At 31.8% G+C, this 20,697-nt stretch overlaps 2 protein-coding genes, 1 long non-coding RNA gene and 1 pseudogene across 3 annotated transcripts in view; 3 read left to right on the top strand and 1 right to left on the bottom strand.

The window, feature by feature from the left end:
• Positions 1 to 1,046: 1,046 nt before the first annotated feature.
• On the top strand, positions 1,047 to 5,464 carry LOC139775495 (uncharacterized; the record flags this gene model as incomplete). Its single annotated transcript, XM_071711524.1, has 5 exons — positions 1,047 to 1,166; positions 1,246 to 1,536; positions 1,568 to 1,854; positions 1,955 to 2,065; positions 5,172 to 5,464. Coding segments are annotated over 5 exons (972 nt in total), but the record flags the coding sequence as incomplete, so codon positions are not given.
• A 199-nt stretch (positions 5,465 to 5,663) lies between these two features.
• LOC139775477 (uncharacterized) lies at positions 5,664 to 10,495 on the top strand. Its single transcript, XM_071711505.1, has 8 exons — positions 5,664 to 7,109; positions 7,349 to 7,468; positions 7,544 to 7,661; positions 8,687 to 8,948; positions 9,178 to 9,291; positions 9,427 to 9,517; positions 9,602 to 9,744; positions 9,866 to 10,495. The coding sequence occupies exons 1-8, from the start codon at positions 6,945 to 6,947 to the stop codon at positions 10,062 to 10,064; spliced, it is 1,212 nt and encodes a 403-aa protein (XP_071567606.1). The 5' UTR covers positions 5,664 to 6,944; the 3' UTR covers positions 10,065 to 10,495.
• LOC139775479 (uncharacterized) overlaps positions 7,276 to 20,697 on the bottom strand; it is a 35,032-nt gene continuing 21,610 nt past the window's right edge. Inside the window, exon 2 of the long non-coding RNA XR_011718834.1 lies at positions 7,276 to 7,523. This is a non-coding gene — a long non-coding RNA (uncharacterized lncRNA). The remainder of the gene's footprint in view (positions 7,524 to 20,697) is intronic.
• LOC139775475 (uncharacterized) lies at positions 10,624 to 20,037 on the top strand (annotated as a pseudogene).

Raw genomic sequence — 20,697 nt, forward strand, 5'->3', positions numbered from 1 at the left:
TTCTCCGTAATATATTTCTTAACTGATAAATTGTTTCATCAACAAATTTATACTTTATGATTTTTATTTCCATGCAAAATTAAGTTCTTATTAATAAGATATTATTTTAATCGAAATATAATACATTGGTAACATCCAAATAACAAAGGAACAATTAACGAAAATACAAAAAGCAATAATACTTACATCCTCAAAACTAGTACAAGCAAAAAAATCGATTGATAATCTGATACGCGCTCGTACGATATGTTAAAACATAAAAGTATTAAATGGCTAATTATTTAAGTCATTATCTAATCTCAGATTCAATAAAAGATTAGATAAATATACTTATCGAACAGGGGACTTACCTTTTATGATCTTAATCTTAACATATACATTGTAGAGTTCACTCTCGTGAGTAATCTTTAGAAGATTTTAGCCGTTGTTCTTTAAAAAAGTTATTAACAAAAGAAGTTTCATAAATAGAATGTAATTTTTACATGGGTTTGCAATTTCCACCCAAGAAACGAGGTCTACCCCACACCACCCAATGCTTACAATGCGAAACGAGCCACACTGGCCGGTGGTTGTAGCATAGAAAGTTGAAAACCCATGTGGAACCATTTTATGTTAATGATATGTGTGCTAAAAAGAAAATGCGCGTTTCTGAGATGAGGGTGCAGGGGGTGTAAGAAAAGAAAAATATAAGCCTCGGTAAAATGTACAATATATTTCTTCTTAAATGTACATGATATGATCAAACAGTTACAGTTTTATTCAGTAAAATTATTTTGTTAATAACTTTTTAATAAAGAACGACGACGGTTAAATCCTTCTGAAGGGTATTCAGGCGGATCTCTATAATATATGTCAAGGTTAAAGTCATAGGAGATGGGTCTCCTATTCGATATTTTACCAAAAATTATTTGTATTTTATTCCATAGAAAAAAATTGTTTAAACTCAAAAAATATATTATCGAAAGTTTATCCTGTATAAAATAAATAAAACGTTGAATTAATCATTTTTAAATGCACGATTGATATTGAGACATGTGTTTTTCTAGTTTACACAATTTGCTATAGCCGACTGTAGTGTAAATGTCATTATTAGGATTCTGTCGGAAGCTCTTCCGGCTATGTTGTGTGTTGTAAAGTTCAATATATTTTTCTTCGACACTAAGAAAGTAAGTTGTCTTCTAATTTTAATTAACAAAGAGGATTTTTATACTTCTTTGAGACTCCGCCTAATTTAAAATTCACTTAATACAGCTAAAACAGATGCTAGAAGAAATTATTAATAATCGGCGGATGTTGACAGATCCGCAGGAAATTAAAATAGTAGAACATTACGCTCGCCAAGGGAAAATAGCTACAATTATGAGTATATGTAATAACGTTATCTTCATGTATAAAGAATATTATAGCATAGTAGAAGCATATATCATTCAGTTATATTATATTTGCGATATAAAATATTCCTTAATTTATAATCTTCTTCGATCTCGCTTAGTATGTTGTAACTATTTTACGCTTAAAATGGAAAAAATAACTATTTTACGCTTAAAATGGAAAAAAATATTATAATATATGGCATATCTTATATAATTTAGTGCTGACGATATTTTCGGTATTTGCATTTTTAATAATGGCACTGATACCGGATATCCTCGATTTTTTCCGACCATTAAACGAATCACGTGCACATTATATATCATTCCTGAACGAATACCACATGAATAAGGGAATACAGTTTTATTATTGTCTCTTGTATTCTGTTATAAGTATTAATATTGGTGTTCTTTCGGTATTATCCATCAGTTCGATGCTTCTACTGATTTCTTTGCACTGCTGCGCATTATTCAAAGTTTGCAGGTAAGGAATGCTAAAGTTTTAATAATATTTTCTTAGAATGATACAATATAAGAAGATGAATACTTGTGTTGTTGGCTAAACGAGAACTTAATGTCATCAGTTATCGAATACAACACTCTGTGGACAAGAAGGTAATAGCGTGCTCTAACAAGAGAAATGTAATTGTTGAAAGACTAATTAGAACAGTAGAACTTCATCAAAATGCACAAAAGTAGGTATCTAAAACTAAGTGTATAATAATAAAAAATTTCATTGTTTGATTTATTGTTTTCAAGGCTTTTTAAATTTTTGATGACAAATCTTGCAATATCTTTTCTTATTGTGCTAGTGATAGGCATGTGTTCCTTTGCCGTAAATTTATACCGAGTAAGTAACTCCTTTTTTTTGCACTAGAGTAGAGTGGGTCGAAAGTACGTATACTTAGTTTTTGATCCCATATATCTACCATTGAGATATAGCTAGAGTCTTGAAATTTGAACTGTAAAATCTTCAAACATTCTTTTTCAAAATTCACTAGGGCTCATGTCTATATTTTGAATACATTCCATGTAATAAACTTTTCTTGAACTGATTGCAAAAACGCACTTTTGCCCCACCGGTGGGGCAAATGTTCGCATGCAGTAGGGCAAAAGTACGCAATGCAGGTATATTTGTTTTCACAACACTTCCACGGAAAGTTCGACTTTCCATGCCTGTAGAGAGGGGCGAAAGTGGCCAATTCCACGCCAGGGCTTACTTTCCTCCCTAGGGAAGAAAATTGATACTTTCCGCCCGCTATGCCGGAAAGTATCAATTTTCTTCCCTAGGAAGGAAAGTAAGTAGCCCTGGCGTGAAATTGGCCACTCTCGCCCCTCTCTAAGCATGGAAGTCGAACTTTCCGTAAAGGTGTTGTGAAAAATATCGTGTGCATCTCGGGTCGAAAGCTTTTTCAGACTCGTGTGATTTGCCGCCCGAGCCGAAGGCGAGGGCGGCAAACTTCACACTCGTCTGAAAAACGCTACTTTCTCCCCTTGGTGCACAATATACTGTTTCGTGTAAATCAGCCTATAACAGCCTATAACAGCAACTTGTGTTTTTGCCATGACTGCAACAGACGTCTCGTCTCGTTCTTTGTCCATCAGCCATATTCGGGATAAAATATATTATAATCGGATAAGATATAATTGAATCATCCGTCTTTAAATTAACAAACGGATTTTCTGTACGTGCGTTCTACATATAGTAAAACGCGCTCTCGAAAAAGTCCCGTACTTGATGGAAATATTTACTTCTGCGTATAGTTTTATTTTTTACTCTCTAAATTTCCTATATACACTGAAAAAATTCATGTAATTTTACATGAAAAATTACATGTTTGAAACTGTAAAATTATCCAATTATTACTGTAATTTCTTTTTTTCCAGGTATATTAAAGTGAAAATACATATTAATGGTAAAATATAGGTAAAATTACTATTTTTATGTAAAAATCACTTGTAGTTTTAAATTTAGCGGTATTTTCACAACAATGAACGGAAAAAAATCCAGTTTCATGCAAAATTACAGGAAGAAATGTAATTTTACATTTATTGTGTGATTATTGTAGCCAATCAGAATCTATGTTCCTCCGAGCATGTCCGAAGCTTTTCATTATATGTTTAGTGGATTCCATATTTCATATGAAATTACATATAATCTGCAATTTTCCATGTAAGTGTAATATATTGCATGATTATGCTGGGTCGAAAAAAAACCCAGCATAATCATGTGATTTTACACAAATATTTTTTGCAGTGTACTTTCTTGAAATCTTTTGCATATTATGATTATATCCTAGCCGTGCAAGATTATTAGTATGGTATTTACTTTGTTCGTGTATACTTGTATCTTCGAGAAAAATTTTCTGCGTGTAATATAGCATGGATGACACACGCCAGAAACGAGTTGATCAAAATGTCTTATCAATGATTAACTTAAGTTTATTTCTACTTATGAAATACAGTTCGGAAGAAATAAAAATATTATATCAGAAAACTGAAAAATGAAACATACCTCATGCGTTTTTGATTTGTTGACTCAACCCGACTCGAATACAACTCAGATTACAAGTTCGGAAAAATGATAATGAAATATGATAATACGCCGCCATAATGCTAAGAATATGTGATGGAAGTTAAGAAATGCTTTCTACCATGATAGTTTAGAGTCATCGAGTTTCAAACTGAACTTTCGATCTGACCCGAGTCGGGTCGAGTCAACAAATCGAAAATACTAATAGTTTCAACGCTGTTCAGTCGAATCGGCTGTCATACGGCGCCACTCAGTCATGACACCTTATAAATTAACTTAGTGTTACCAACCTAACTTACAGGAAAACAAGTAATACCTGCACTGCGCACTTTTATCCGCCGCGCACTCTTACCCCACTCTACTCTATGTATTTTATACTTTTTACATAATCAATATCACATAAGTTAAAACTGTTTCTAATGCACTATGATACACATACAGGGTGATTCAGAAATACTTCAATTATAACTCATAAACCAGGCATTTCCGGACATATGTGTACATGACATTTTTTCTTGTTTATGTGTGGAGAACTCACCCTCAAAAGTTTGTACAAGTATTTCTGAATTACCCTGTATAGTTTTTCAAATAATTGCACATATAGATATAATGAAGATTACTTAAATCATTTTGTTATTAATAGTTGTTTCACGCGATAACAAGCATGGATAATTTGATAGACTTTATAATAGCAATGAGTTATATAATGGGACATGAGCTTTATCTCTTCGGAGCTACTTTTATAGGACAACAGTTCGTAAATCATGCTGACGAGTTATTTAACGCTATGTGAGTAATAATCCGTACACTTTGCGTACAAAACTATGCACAACAAATGTATAAAAAGTCTATACTCATTCTTATAGAATTGTTATATGTAGGACGATAATAACTAATATCTATATTGCGATTTTTGTTTAACTTCTCGTGAAAAAGAAATCAAAATTATTTACATAAAATTATTTACATCTATCGAATAAATTGCATATATAAACAACTGAAAATTAACAATTTTAGATATTTAATTACTTGTCCATAAAGTTTTTAAATGTTTATTAAGCTGGCGTAATCACTGCAACATAATCGAATAAAACATAGACATATACTGCTTTTTCTTCTTCTTGTTAATTTGTTGTTTCGTTCACAACTTTATTATTCCAGATAAAAATAGTAGTTAAGAGACATATTTCATATATGTATATGTATATATACATATTATATATATGTATATATTTTTTTTTATCACCGAATAAAATGAAATTTTTTAGATACATGTCGCTGTGGTATAAAACACCTGTGTCGGTGCAGAAATTCTTCTTATTTATAATGCAAATCTGTTCGAAAAGTGTTGTACCGAATATTGCCGGTCTACTCGTTTTGGTAATGGAGACCTTTACCTCGGTAAGACAGTGCAAATGGAGAATGCGATGACGTCCTTCTATCAACACGTTATCAGCTTCATTGGATTATTTGTTGTAGATCATGAGCACGGCAATATCCTTTATGATGGTAATTTACTCTCTACAATAGTTTCATAAACTAATGCAGAAAGCGTAACTGCTCGTAGTAACATACATATGGAGAAATTTTCCACAGTAGAATGAAATAGAAAGATATAATTTGACTAAATAAGATAATATTCTCTGCTATTTATTCATTAATAAATAATATTTTATTTCATTACAAAACATATCGTTTTTTTACTTAATATTTTAAAAATTATACACATAACTACATAACAAATCCCATAATTTTGATACTTCTTTTTTTCCTATTTCTTCTCTATATCTGGAAGTGCTTTTTATCGATATTATCCTGTTTTACAAGTAACATATTAAATTAATTTTTCTGATATACTACTCATATCAATCAGAAATGTAAAAATAGATATAATAATGCATGCAATATTATATTGCGCATTAATTAAGGGGTGATTAACATTGTTTATTTGTAAAATATTTGTTTATTCGTCTATAATCTTTCAAATTGCAATGCATTTTCTAATCGTCTTAAAAAATATAATTATTACACTATTTTCTTTTACTCACTAGAATATCTCTATTCTAAGATTGCATTTGTTGATCCATAATTTAATAATTCCTTTTTCACACTAACCGAAATATTAATAAAATAGAATGGCATATAGCACATACGGTAGTTCAAACTTGAATAGTAACATCTAATGTTGCTTGTTTCATGCTAACTTAGAACGTATCTCACGAATTTTATTCCCCCTTGAAAATTATTATGTGGCATTGCGTGTTTGGTTAATTTCAGTCTATTTTCTTTCTCGCGTGAATATCGAGAGACATATCATAGTAATTAAAATCTATATAAAATCGAATAAGTATAATCTTTTCAAGTGAATATTTACTAAGAAAGAAAGGAACCTTTAATATTCCCGCGCTATATCCTCTTTTTTGGATTTATTACTTTTTTTATATATGTAGTTTTATAAATTTTACTCACATATACACTCAATGAGACCGCACATTTCTTGCACATTAGTATTTTAATAACTAAATAAAACTATATGAATTTCTATATGGCACGACATGGAAAACACTCGCATAACAGAGCAATCTCAAAATCTCGGGTATTCGCAACTCGTGCGTTCGCGTAAAAGAGTCACGGTGCGGTCTCGCTCCGCGCGTACTTGGCGCAAGACACTACCGTGTCTCTTGATTCGGTAGCACGATGTTCGCGACGTCTCGAATGTGACTGTGAGGGTGTCGCGTGAGAAACCTTCTGAAAGCCCAAAATGCGCCTGCGCCAACGTGAGAAAAAAGAAGGGGATATTATTTCACCCTTGCCTTGGCAAAGGCTACATCTGACGAATATAACGTGCAATTTCGATAATTCAACTTTCTGTCGTCCTCTTCGGCGCCGTAAAAACGCAAGCGATCGATGGGCGGCCCCCACCTTGGCGCGATACCGTGAACGCCGATGACAATATTTCATAATAATATCCGGTGAGGGTGGAAACGGTTATATCATTCTACCGGAAAAAACGCATACGGTGCCTCAATATTGTTTTTAACATGTTGTTGAATCGCGAGAAGACAGATTTCGCCGAAAATCATTATTACAGATTAAATCAAATACTTCTATCGGCGGTCGGTCTATGGCCATATCAACGCTCGAAATTTACGATAATTAATCATATCTTCCATTTTGGTATAATGGGGTCTTTCGTGTTTTTTCAGGTAAAAATATATTCTTTCTAAATAATGTACATTAACGTATTATTTAGTTCTGCACAATTTGTTTTTATATGCTTTCGTAAGTTTCGACTAACTTTGTAAAAATCTAATTAAAAATGACTCTAATAACACAAATCTATTATGAGAACATTAAAACTAAACACGTTAGTATAATAGATATATATATTTGAAAAGAGTGTACAACTAAGGCATACCATTTCTGATGTCCTCATCACTTTCAGTTAACATCGTTTCTCACATTACAATTCACCCTGGATCTCTGTATTATGGTACTCTCGTACGCCGTACCGGGTTTCTCATATATCGTACAGTACTGCGCATTTTGTGTAAATCGCAACGCTGTAAGTTAGCCACTGTATCCCATCATTTCTTTTCGCTCAATAGTCAGAAAGTCATCTGAAATAATCCAATCATAGGTGAAGCGAATTTGGAAAGATATACGTGATAATTGGAGTCTTTTGAAAGATGAAACGGAACGCGACATAATGCGGCAACATTCATCTTTTGGTGAACTAATGACGAAACTCGCATCATGTATGAGAGTTATAAAGAAACGACAACATGTTATACAGATTTTGTCCATACACTGTTGGAAAATTTGTGTTAAATATAACATAAATCGCATGTCCAAAACGGTCCACTCAAATTTTTGTGTTAATTTAACACAAAATTTGAGGTTAATCATGTGTACATTTAACATAAGTTTTATGTTAAAGTTAAGATTGTAAGATAAAATCAACACTCTTTTTCTGTAAATTTTTATTCCCCACTTCTGTTATAGAGTAAAATCAACATTCTTTTTCTATAAATTTTAACACATTTAATAAATACGTTCAAATTGTGTTACTTTAACATATTCTTTAAATTATTTTGATAATTTTACATTTTAAATTTGTTAAGCTCAATTAACATAGCAGGCATATGTTAAATCTACACATGTATGTGTTGATTATTTTACACAAAGTTTTAACAAGGACCTTTTTTAACAAACCTACAAAAATTTTCCAACAGTGTATACAAGAATGTCCATAAAAATTTTCTTAGTATATAATTATAACTATTAATAGTTACTACACTGAGAAAAAGAATTTGTTGAAAAACGCAAAATGTGTTTCCAACTAAAATATTTAGTCCGATATGTTTAACCAAACATTAGTTTTAACTAAACATTAGGTGAATTAATTAATTCTTGATTTAAAAATATTGATGGTTGGCATGAATTATACCTTTTTTAGTGCAACTTAATAATTGTTGAATCAACCATTGGATCAACAACTATAATATACAAATAGAGTCCGTACAACCAATTTTTTTCTCAGTGTATTAATCATTTTGCCTAAAACACGATTTTGAAAGCTCGTGTTTATTTCTGAATTTTTATAGTCACAGCTAATTACTCATCATCGTCCTCATTACCTATTCGTTTCGTTTATGTCTAAAACCTGCTTAATAATTTGCGCAATAAACTATATTTTACACACATTAACAACAACTATTGAGTATTATACTCAGTACAAAGAATTTTACATATATGTATGTATTGATGTGTGTAATTCCAGTGAGTGTCATCATAAGTATGATTCTGTATGCAATCACTGAACTGTTACCGACTATTCTTGATCTAATATTTCCGATAAATCAAACGCGTCCGCAAGAGCTCCATGCTTCGACAGAATATTTTATCGACAAAACAACGTACTTTTATCCAATTTTTTGCCACTGGATAATTTCCTTGCTTTTCGGTGTCTCTGTCATTATGGCCACAGGTTTGTTAGAAATAATATACATCGAAAATATTTGCGGATTATTAAGAATCGCCAGGTGAGACTTAAAGTTCAATACTTGAATAATGATTTATGTTTATAATTGAAATAATGAAGTAATCGAAATTAATGTGAAAAATAAAGTAATAACATTTTGCATACTAACTTTGGAGTCCAAATAATATACGTAAAAAAATTTATATGAAAATCAAAATTATTTAAAATATATAATATGTGTAAATATTATTATATCAAACGAATAAAGAAGCGATTAAATATATTTGCAGCTATCGGATTGAACATTCAATAGACAAATATGTATCGCATAATTCTGCACAAAAAGATTGTGTAGCTCATCAAGGCATAATCACCGCAGTGGATATACACCGGAGAGCCCTCGAGTCGGTATCTCTATATGTATATATATAATACATCTTTTGCAAAAATCGAAATATTTATATCGATTTCTCATTTAATACTATACGCAGATGCATTTGATATGCAATATATTTCATCTTTGTCTTTTATTATTAAAGATGCAGTGAATTTATGGTAAACAGTTTTGTGCCATATTTTGTCTTACTAATTATAATCGTCGTTGCATCTACAAGTTTGAACTTATTACGAGTAAGTTATTTTTTCTAAATCTTTCTTTTCAACAAATAATCAAGCTATGAATTTTTATATGTATAGACGATTTTTGTATTTTAGCTGCTCAGAGCAATAACTTCGCGAAATATGTACGAGTTACTTGCATCAACATTATTCGTCGGTTTTCATTTTTTAATCATGTTTATCGCTAATTACTATGGGCAAAAACTTACGGATTATAATAACGAAATTTTTAATACTGCGTGAGTATTTATCGCGATTACATAATTATTCTCGTTATTGTCAACCAGAAATTAAACTTCCTAAAATTAGATTAAGTTTCAAGAAAAGCTTAGAATATGTAAAATAATGTTTTATTAACAGATATAATGTAAAATGGTATAAAGCTCCAATAAAGATGCAGAAATTACTATTATTTATAATGCAAAGTACTACAACGCCATATGTTTTGAATATTGGTTACTTACTTTCCGCTTCAGTCGAAGGTTTTTCTAAGGTAGAGAGAGGTAACATATGGTATATATGGAAGAATCACAGATTTTTATTAACGGAAAGCATTTAACAAATATGTTTTACAGCTCGTAAACTTGTCAATGTCTTATTTCATGGTAATTTATACTCTACTGTAACAAAAAGTAGACAACACGAGTGACTTTGCTGGTTATAAATAATATGTAGCTGATAAAAGATGCAAAATAAAAATTTGCACATAAAGAAACACTAATTATTGAAATTTATAAGCAGATCGTTATCTTATTTTACGATATCAAGAGACATGGCAGTATCTCGCGTCAAGTATTAAACGCGCCAAGTACCACGAGCAGCGGATGTTTTATTCTACATGATGATAAAAAAGATTAATGATAGAATATATGTAATATGTGAATATATTTGTAACAAAAACTCTAACACTGACGCAAATATTCAGATACATAATCTCTTATTTTGATTATTACAATCATTAAAAATAAATAGAATTGATTTAATTATTAATAGCATTTTAATTGTCTTCTTTTCATCTTGCATTGAGAAAATTCTCTCCTACCTGAATGAAGTAAATCCAGAAAATAAAAAATATATCGTTAAGTGAGTTCAGTATAGCATTAAAGCTTTGTGGATAAAAAAGTAGCGAAAATAATTTGAAATAATAGAATAAATGTAAATTAGACGTATGAAGATAGCACTTACAAGTCATGAGAAGAATACAGTCTAGTCAAGACCATAACTGATTCCTTCTTTGTATCAAAAAGTTTAATAAAAATATGATTATTTAAAAAAACGTCTCGATTCAATGTGTATGTCACAAATTATTTTTATACGCACCCGTATGTTTCCAATTTCGTTTCTTCTCGCAATTATTTAACTCACATTTACATTCGTAAAAATTCGAACCTCGACTAATTTATCGTAGTTTAACAAAAGATGTAGTATATCGTCGTTGATGTTCTTTTATGGAGAAAAAAGAGAGTTCTGTGTTGAACGGCTGATGCGGGAATGAATTTCTTCAAAGCGTTGCGGCGGCAACGCTACGCGAATGCGCTTGCGCCAACTCAGAACGGAATGGGAGCTAATTTGCTTATGAAAAATTTCTAAAAAGATTTTTTTTTTATACCGAACATTTACATGACTCATGTTTCCTTCGCTTTGTTCATATCTCGCTATATCAGCGATAGCCAATAGAAAAGCTTGATTTTCTTTTTTTCTTCCATCATACAGACACGGACAATACTTAAATTCCTACAACTGTCACTCACTCCTCGATGTTGTATCTGCCGCTGTCTATCACGCGTCGCGAAAAATCCAAGAAGAAATTGGCCGGTATATTAAATAAATCATTACGGAGGAAAAAGTGCGCGAAGTGAAATCCGCTCTTTGAAATCCGCTCTCTGAAATCTGCTCTTGCAGATCCGCCTCCTATTCGTGTCTCGACCATTGCAAGAGAATGTATATATTCGACGATCACTATCATAAACTTAATCAAAACCTTTTGAAGTTTCTTGGTTTGTGGCCTTATAAAAAAACCAAGTTTGAGCGTTTTCGTGCAACGTGCTTCTATATGATACTCATTTCTAATGTGATTGCCCAGGTAATTCTATATTTTTTGTAATTATCTAATAAGTTTAATAAGGATACTAGAATGGAGTAACTTTTGTTAACTGTTTCGGAACATATGTCGGTACTTTAAAAATTATTTTGAGGAAAGAGTTACGCTAAAAAAATTATACATTTATATGGAAAAAATTTTTCTTTTTTCTTTCTCTTATATACATATGTATAAGAGAAAGAAGAAGTTTCGAAATATATATCTATATAATATATTTTTTTTCTTTGAAACAACACGACAACGAGTATGGGTTAATGTTATAATTTGTTAATAAGCAATTAAATAGAACTACAAAAATACGTATTTGTTTTTTAGTTTCCTGCTTTTTTCTTTATGGCTGTCTTAACTTTAGTCTTAAGTTAGCACAGCCATTGTTTTTAGCGAATCGGCTGAAAAAAATCTATCTATATATAAAATAGAATGTCTGTATGTCTGTATGTCTGTTCTTTATACACTCTTAAACTATTCGACCGAATTTTTACCAAAAGTATATAAAATAGGGGTAGAATTTTCCGGGGAGTGTTATAGAATGTATAGTTTTTCGTTACCGATCTTTTTTGGTACCGGTATCCGAAATTCTTCCAATTTTTCGGGAAATAATTGACTGAATCTTAAAGAATTGTATATAAAACAGGGGTAGAATTTCCCGGGGAGTGCTATAAACTGTATAGTTTTTCGTTACCGATCTTTTTGGGAACCGGTATCCAAAATTTTTTCAATTTTTCGGGAAATAATTGACCGAATCTTAAAGAATTGTATCTAAAACAGGGGTAGAATTTTCCGGGGAGTGCCATCATGTGGCGATTTTCTGGAAACCGATTTTTCTAATTTTTTTAATTTTTCGGAAAATAATTGACCGAATCTTAAATAATTATATATGAAACGGGTAGAATTTTCCGGGGAATGCTTTTACATTAATCTACCGATTTATCGATTTAGTTAAAACCGGTTTAAAAATTTTATTAATTTTTCGAGGATGGGTTTAATTGCCACGATGTGTATTATTTTTCGATAATAATTTATTTTTTTTTAAACCGGTTCAAAAATTTAACTAATTTTTCGAGGATATAAAGGATTCTTTGCAAATAAATATAAAGAATTCTTTGCAATTGCCTGATAAGCCATTGCCTGATAAAGGCATTTTTGTTATTAAGGATATTGAAACACAAATGAAGTCGTTTGAAGAAAAACGACTTCCGGGCGAAGCCCGGGTAACCAGCTAGTCAGGAATAATTTTTATATAAGTCTCATTCGATTGTACTGAAATGGCTGTGCCAGCTTAATAAACGTCGTAACACTTCCGGATATGAATTGCTATCTTGAAAAATGTTTGATTTGTCACCCTTTATTAACTCTTACACGATGTTGTTTCGAAACACTTTGTATATATACAGGGTGTCTGTGCCACTTTTTGTGAGTAAATAAAGCAATTTAAACTGAATAGAAAAGTTCTCTACCGTTTTGCGATTTTTTCAATAATTAATAAGAAATTTATTATTGAAAGTAATTAATAAAAATCTACGAATAAGCATGCATTTACGCGATTCAATAACGAATGAAAGCACGTAGCGAAGAAAAGACAGCTCCGTCACGCGCTGATTGGGGTTACTATGCGCGCAGTGAGGCATCGGGAGGAGCATGCGTCTGGCAACTGCCAATAATATGTAACGCTGGGCTGTCTTTTGCCGCCGAATCGCATGGATGCATCCTGATTCGCGGATTTTTATTAATTAATTCCTCGTTAATTATTGAGGAACTCGCAAAACGATAAAGGACTTTTTTGTTCAATTTAACTCGCTCTACCACCCTACTAGAAGTATTCTCCGTAATATATTTCTTAACTGATAAATTGTTTCATCAACAAATTTATACTTTATGATTTCTATTTCCATGCAAAATTAAGTTCTTATTAATAAGATATTATTTTAATCGAAATATAATACATTGGTAACATCCAAATAACAAAGGAACAATTAACGAAAATACAAAAAGCAATAATACTTACATCCTCAAAACTAGTATAAGCAAAAAATCGATTGATAATCTGATACGCGCTCGTACGATATGTTAAAACATAAAAGTATTAAATGGCTAATTATTTAAGTCATTATCTAATCTCAGATTTAATAAAAGATTAGATAAATATACTTATCGAACAGGGGACTTACCTTTTATGATCTTAATCTTAACATATTATACATTGTAGAGTTCACTCTCGTGAGTAATCTTCAGAAGATTTTAGCCGTTGTTCTTTAAAAAAGTTATTAACAAAAGAAGTTTCATAAATAGAATGTAATTTTTACATGGGTTGGCAATTTCCACCCAAGAAACGAGGTCTACCCCACATCACCCAGTGCTTACAATGCGAAACGAGGTCTATCATTGTACGGTTCCACATGGTTTCTAACTTTCCACGCGAAGCGAGGTCCGCCCCACACTGGCCGGTGGTTATAGCATAGAAAGTTGAAAACCCATGTGGAACCATTTTATGTTAATGATATGTGTGCTAAAAAGAAAATGCGCGTTTCTGAGATGAGGGTGCAGGGGGTGTAAGAAAAGAAAAATATAAGCCTCGGTAAAATGTATATTTCTTCTTAAATGTACATGATATGATCAAACAGTTACAGTTTTATTCAGTAAAATTATTTTGTTAATAATTTTTTAATAAAGAACGACGACGGTTATAAATCCTTCTAAAGGGTATTCAGGCGGATCTCTATAATATATATATCAAGGTTAAAGTCATAGGAGATGGGTCTCCTATTCGATATTTTACCAAAGATTATTTGTATTTTATTCCATAGAAAAAAATTGTTTGAACTCAAAAAATATATTATCAAAAGTTTATCCTGTATAAAATAAATAAAACGTTGAATTAATCATTTTCAAATGCACGATTGATATTGAGACATGTGTTTTTCTAGTTCACACAATTTGCTATAGCCGACTGTAGTGTAAATGCCATTATTAGGATTCTGTCGGATGCTCTTCCGGCTATGGTGTATGTTGTAAAGTTTAATATATTTTTCTTTGACACTAAGAAAGTAAGTTGTCTTCTAATTTTAATTAACAAAGACGATTTTTATTATACTTATTTGAGACTCCGCCTAATTTAAAATTCACTTAATACAGCTAAAACAGATGCTAGAAGAAATGATTAATAATCGGCGGATGTTGACAGATCCGCAGGAAATTAAAATAGTAGAACATTACGCTCGCCAAGGGAAAACCGTTACAATTATAAGTATATGTAATAACATTATCTTCATGTATAAAGAATATTATAGCATATATAGTAGAAGCATATATCATTCAGTTATATTATATTTGCGATAAAAAATATTCCTTATTTTATAAATTTCTTCGATCTCGCTTAGTATGTTGTAACTATTTTACGCTTAAAATGGAAAAAAAATATTATAATATATGGCATATCTTATATAATTTAGTGCTGATGATATTTACGGTATTTACACTTTTAATAATGGAACTGATACCGGATATCCTCGATTTTTTCCGACCATTAAACGAATCACGTGCACATTATATATCATTCCTGAACGAATACCACATGAATAAGGGAATACAGTTTTATTATTTTTTCTTGTATTCTGTTATAAGTATTAATATTGGTATTCTTTCGTTATTATCCATCAGTTCGATGGTTCTACTGATTTGTTTGCACTGCTGCGCATTATTCAAAATTTGCAGGTAAGGAATGCTAAAGTTTTAATAATATTTTCTTAGAATGATACAATATAAGAAGATGAATAATTGTGTTGTTGGCTAAACGAGAACTTAATGTCATCAGTTATCGAATACAACACTCTGTGGACAAGAAGGTAATAGCGTGCTCTAACAAGAGAAATGTAATTGTTGAAAGACTAATTAGGACAGTAGAACTTCATCAAAATGCACAAAAGTAGGTATCTAAAACTAAGTGTATAATAATAAAAAATTTCATTGTTTGATTTATTGTTTTCAAGGCTTTTTAAATTGTTCATGACAAATTTTGCAATGTCTTTTCTTATTATGATAGTGATAGGCATGTGTTCCTTTGCCATAAATTTATACCGAGTAAGTAACTCCTTTTTTTGCAATAGAGTAGAATGGGGCAAAAGTACGTACTTAGTTTTTGATCCCATATATCTACCGTTGAGATATAGCTAGGCTAGAGTCTTGAAATTTGAACTGTAAAATCTTCAAACATTCTTTTTCAAAATTCACTAGGGCTCATGTCTATACTTTGAATACATTCCATGTAATAAACTTTTCTTGAACTGATTGCAAAAACGCACTTTTGCCCCACCGGTGGGGCAAATGTTCGCATGCAGTAGGGCAAAAGTGCGCAATGCAGGTATATTTGTTTTCACAACACCTCCACGGAAAGTTCGACTTTCCATGCCTGTAGAGAGGGGCGAAAGTGGCCAATTTCACGCCAGGGCTTACTTTCCTCCCTAGGGAAGAAAATTGATACTTTCCGCCCGCTATGCCGGAAAGTATCAATTTTCTTCCCTAGGGAGGAAAGTAAGTAGCCCTGGCGTGAAATTGACCACTCTCGCCCCTCTCTAAGCATGGAAGTCGAACTTTCCGTAAAGGTGTTGTGAAAAATATCGTGTGCACCTCGGGTCCAAAGGTTTTTCAGACTCGTGTGATTTGCCGCCCGAGCCTTCACACTCGTCTGAAAAACGCTACTTTCTCTCCTTGGTGCACAATATACTGTTTCGTGTAAATCAGGTTGACAATACTGAGTTAATTCGTAAACTGTCATGACTGAGTGGCGCCGTATGACAGCCGATTCGACTGAACAGCGTTGAAGCTATTAGTATTTTCGATTTGTTGACTCGACACGACTCGGGTCAGATAGAAAGTTCAGTTTGAAACTCAATGACTCTAAACTATCATGGTAGAAAACATTTCTTAACTTCCATCACATATTCTTAGCATTATGGCGGCATATTATCATATTTCATTATCATTCTTCCGAACTTTTAATCTGACTCGAGTCGGGTTGAGTCAACAAATCGAAAACGCTATATGAGGTAAGTTTCATTTTTCAGCTTTCTGATATAATATTTTTATTTCTTCCAAACTGTATTTCATAAGTAGAAATAAACTTAAGTTAATCATTGATAAGACATTTTGATTAACTCGTTTCTGGCGTGTGTCATCCATGCTATATTAGACATTTCAAATTGTTATCCGTATATAGTAACGCTTACCGGCAATTTAAAAAGTGTCTCATGCCCCTTAGAAAGAGACGAAGAATGAGTTAACCTAAGATTAAAAGTTAACTGACGTTTGTGGAACTGGGCCTTAGAGTTAACTTCGGATATCAAGTGCGAACTTTTGCCCCACCATGATATGCGCACTTTCGCCCCACGAGACACTTTTTAAATTACTGGTAAGCGTTAATGTCTACGGATAACAATTTGAAATGTCTACTATAGCATGACACACGCCAGAAACCAGTTAATCAAAATGTCTTGTCGCTGATTTACTGAAGTTTATTTCTATACTTATGAAATACAGTTTGGAAAAAATTAAAATATTACATCAGAGAAAGATAAAAAATAAAACTTACCTCATAGTTTCAATGCTGTTCAATTGAATCGGCTGTCATTACATATGGCGCCACTCAGTCATGACACCTTATAAATTAACTTAGTGTTACCAACCTAACTTACAGGAAAACAAGTAATACCTGCACTACGCACTTTTATCCGCCGCGCACTCTTACCCCACTCTACTCTATTTATTTTATACTTTTTACATAATCAATATCACATAAGTTAAAACTGTTTCTAATGCACTATGATACACATACAGGGTGGTTCAGAAATACTTCAATTATAACTCATAAACCAGGCATTTCCGGACATATATAAGTACATGACATTTTTTCTTGTTTATGTGTGGAGAACTCACCCTCAAAAGTTTGTACAAGTATTTCTGAATTACCCTGTATAGTTTTTCAAATAATTGTACATATAGATATAATGAAGATTACTTAAATCATTTTGTTATTAATAGTTGTTTCACGCGATAACAAGCATGGATAATTTGATGGACTTTATAATAGCAATGTTTTATATAACGGGACATGAGATTTATCTCTTCGGAATTACTTTTTTTGGACAACAGTTCGTAAACCATGCTGACGAGTTATTTAACGCCATGTGAGTAATAATCCGTACACTTCTCGTACAAAACTATGCACAACAAATGTATAAAGTCTATACTCATTCTTATAGAATTGTTATATGTAGGACGATAATAACTAATATCTATATTGCGATTTTTGTTTAACTTCTTGTGAAAAAGAAATCAAAATTATTTACATAAAGTTATTTACATCTATCGAATAAATTGCATATATGAACAACTGAAAATTAACAATTTTAGATATTTAAGGGGGGATTTTCTTTTTTTTTTCGCTAAATTTATCGCTTTTTTCTAATTTTCTGGTGAAGAAACTATACAACGGATCAATGCGAAATTTGGCATGTGGATTTATTTATCTCTTATCTATTCACAAAAAAATTAAAAATCATTTCCTCCCAAAAATACGCCTCCCACCCCCCTCGACGCGCGATGGTCCCCAGTTGACGGTGTGCACGATTTGAGTCTTCCCATTAATCCTGCAACAAAAACCCAAGAACTTTTTACTTTACACACATGTAGCTAACATTTGACGAAAAAAAAGCAATACGTTGAATATTTTTTTGTTTATAACAAAAAGATCGATCTATTTTTTTGGATCAATCGATATTTTGAGTTCAAAACATCACCGGATCCTCAATTTTTTTTTTCGCTTCGTACGCCGTACGGCAAATAGATAAGAGATAAATAAATCCACATGCCAAATTTCGCATTAATCCGTTGTATAGTTTCTTCACCAGAAAATTAAAAAGAAGCGATAAATTTAGCGAAAAAAAAAAGAAAATCCCTCCTTAATTACTTGTCCATAAAGTTTTTAAATGTTTATTAAGCTGGCGTAATCACTGCAACATAATCGAATAAAACATAGACATAAATTTACTGCTTTTTTTCTTGTTAATTTGTTGTTTTGTTCACAACTTTATTATTCCAGATAAAAATAGTAGTTAAAAGACATATTTCATATATATATGTATATACATATTATATAGGGGAGACCGGGGCTAAAACGTCTACGGGGTAAATACGTCTAATCAAATATCTCGGAACCTGTATATTGTGCGAACTCGCTATTAACATTGTAAACGCTGCTTATAGTACCCATGTGACCAACGGAGTTTCGGCAGGTTACCTGCCGTGTTATGATTTTTACGAAAGCAAACGTGTTTTCGAAAGGTGAAAGTTACATTTTCTGCGCGTGGAAATTTTGTAATATCTGCAATAATATTTGCTCTCCAAATCTCGAGGTACGTGATTATAAAGAGTAATGCATGCTGAACACGAATCCAGTGTAGTTTTTTCATTATCGTTGATGTCTAATATTTCGTGGGCGATCAAACCTGAAACTTGTGTTTGGGGCTAATCGGTCAGTAAGCAGTCCGGGTGCATTTCCAAGGCATTCTCGGGCCTCACTGCATATGGAATATGGATGAGACGGGAATTACAACCGTTCAGACACCGAATAGAGTCATCGGACGTCGAGGAGTGAAACAAGTCGGGCGAGTGACTTCTGCGGAAAGAGGAACCCTCGTAACTATTTTTTAATAATGTTTCGCATAAAAATTTTAAATAAATTTTTATATTTTTCTCTTAAAAAACAATTATTGCATGTATCCTATTATTTTTTAGGATTAGATGTACGTATATGTATTGAAAATGCAGTGCAGACTGTTATACCCCGGCATTTTTAAAATATCAATTTTTCCACCGTTGTCGTTTTTGCTCTATACCGGTTAAACAAAGCGACGTAGACAAAAATTTCCTATATAAATTTTGTAGCTAAAGGTTCACTCTTTACAGTGGTATACCACATTTAACTACAATTATTTATTTTGTTGTTAAAAATCGGCACCGAAAAAAAACGGACTGTTTAGCCCCGGTCTCCCCTACATGTATATATATATATTTTTTTTATCACCGAATAAAATGAAATTTTTTAGATACATGTCGCTATGGTATAAAACACCTGTGTCGGTGCAGAAATTCTTCTTATTTATAATGCAAATCTCTTCAAAAAGTGTTGTACCGAGTATTGCCGGTCTACACGTTATAGTAATGGAAACCTTTACCTCGGTAAGACAGTGCAAATGGAGAATGGAGATGACGTCCTTCTATCAACACGTTATCAGCTTCATTGAATTAATTATTTGTTGTAGTTCATGAGCACGGTAATATCCTTTATGATGGTAATTTACTCTCTACAATAGTTTCATAAACTAATGCAGAAAGCGTAACTGCTCGTAGTAACATACATATGAAGAAATTTTCCACAGTAGAATGAAATAGAAAGATATAATTTGACTAAATAAGATAATATTCTCTGCTATTTATTCATTAATAAATAATATTTTATTTCATTACAAAACATATCGTTTTTTTTACTTAATATTTAAAAAATTATACACATAACTACATAACAAATCCCATAATTTTGATACTTCTTTTTTTCCTATTTCTTCTCTATTTATAAGTGCTTTTTATCGATATTATCCTGTTTTACAAGTAAAATATTAAATTAATTTTTGTGACATATCCACTACTCATATCAATCAGAAATGTAAAAATAGATATATTAATGCATGCAATATTATATTGCGCATTAATTAAAGGGTGATTAACATTGTTTATTCGTAAAATATTTGCTTATTCGTCTATCTTTCAAATTGCAATGCATTTTCTATAATCGTCTTAAAAAATATAATTATTACACTATTTGCTTTTACTCACTAGCATATCTCTATTCTAAGATTGCATTTGTTGATCCATAATTTAATAATTCCTTTTTCACACTAACCGAAATATTAATAAAACAGAATAGCATATAGCACATACGGTAGTTCAAACTTGAATCTAATGTTGCTTGTTTCATGCTAACTTAGAACATATCTCACGAATTTTATTCCCCCTCGAAAATTATTATGTGGCATTGCGT

Source organism: Temnothorax nylanderi, unplaced genomic scaffold (assembly GCF_030848795.1).
Source record: "Temnothorax nylanderi isolate EJ_2023f unplaced genomic scaffold, tnyl_v1.0 TNYL_tig0099_pilon, whole genome shotgun sequence".
NCBI classification, from domain to species: domain Eukaryota; kingdom Metazoa; phylum Arthropoda; class Insecta; order Hymenoptera; family Formicidae; genus Temnothorax; species Temnothorax nylanderi.

What these genes read in the sequence shown, in the direction of transcription:
- LOC139775477 (XM_071711505.1), top strand. Translation starts at nt 6,945, where the DNA reads ATGTTGTTGAATCGCGAGAAGACAGATTTCGCCGAAAATCATTATTAC. An exon ending in CAAGTTTGAACTTATTACGA is followed by an intron (nt 9,518 to 9,601) that starts GTAAGTTATTTT and finishes TTTGTATTTTAG; the next exon opens with CTGCTCAGAGCAATAACTTC. An exon ending in AACGAAATTTTTAATACTGC is followed by an intron (nt 9,745 to 9,865) that starts GTGAGTATTTAT and finishes TTTTATTAACAG; the next exon opens with ATATAATGTAAAATGGTATA.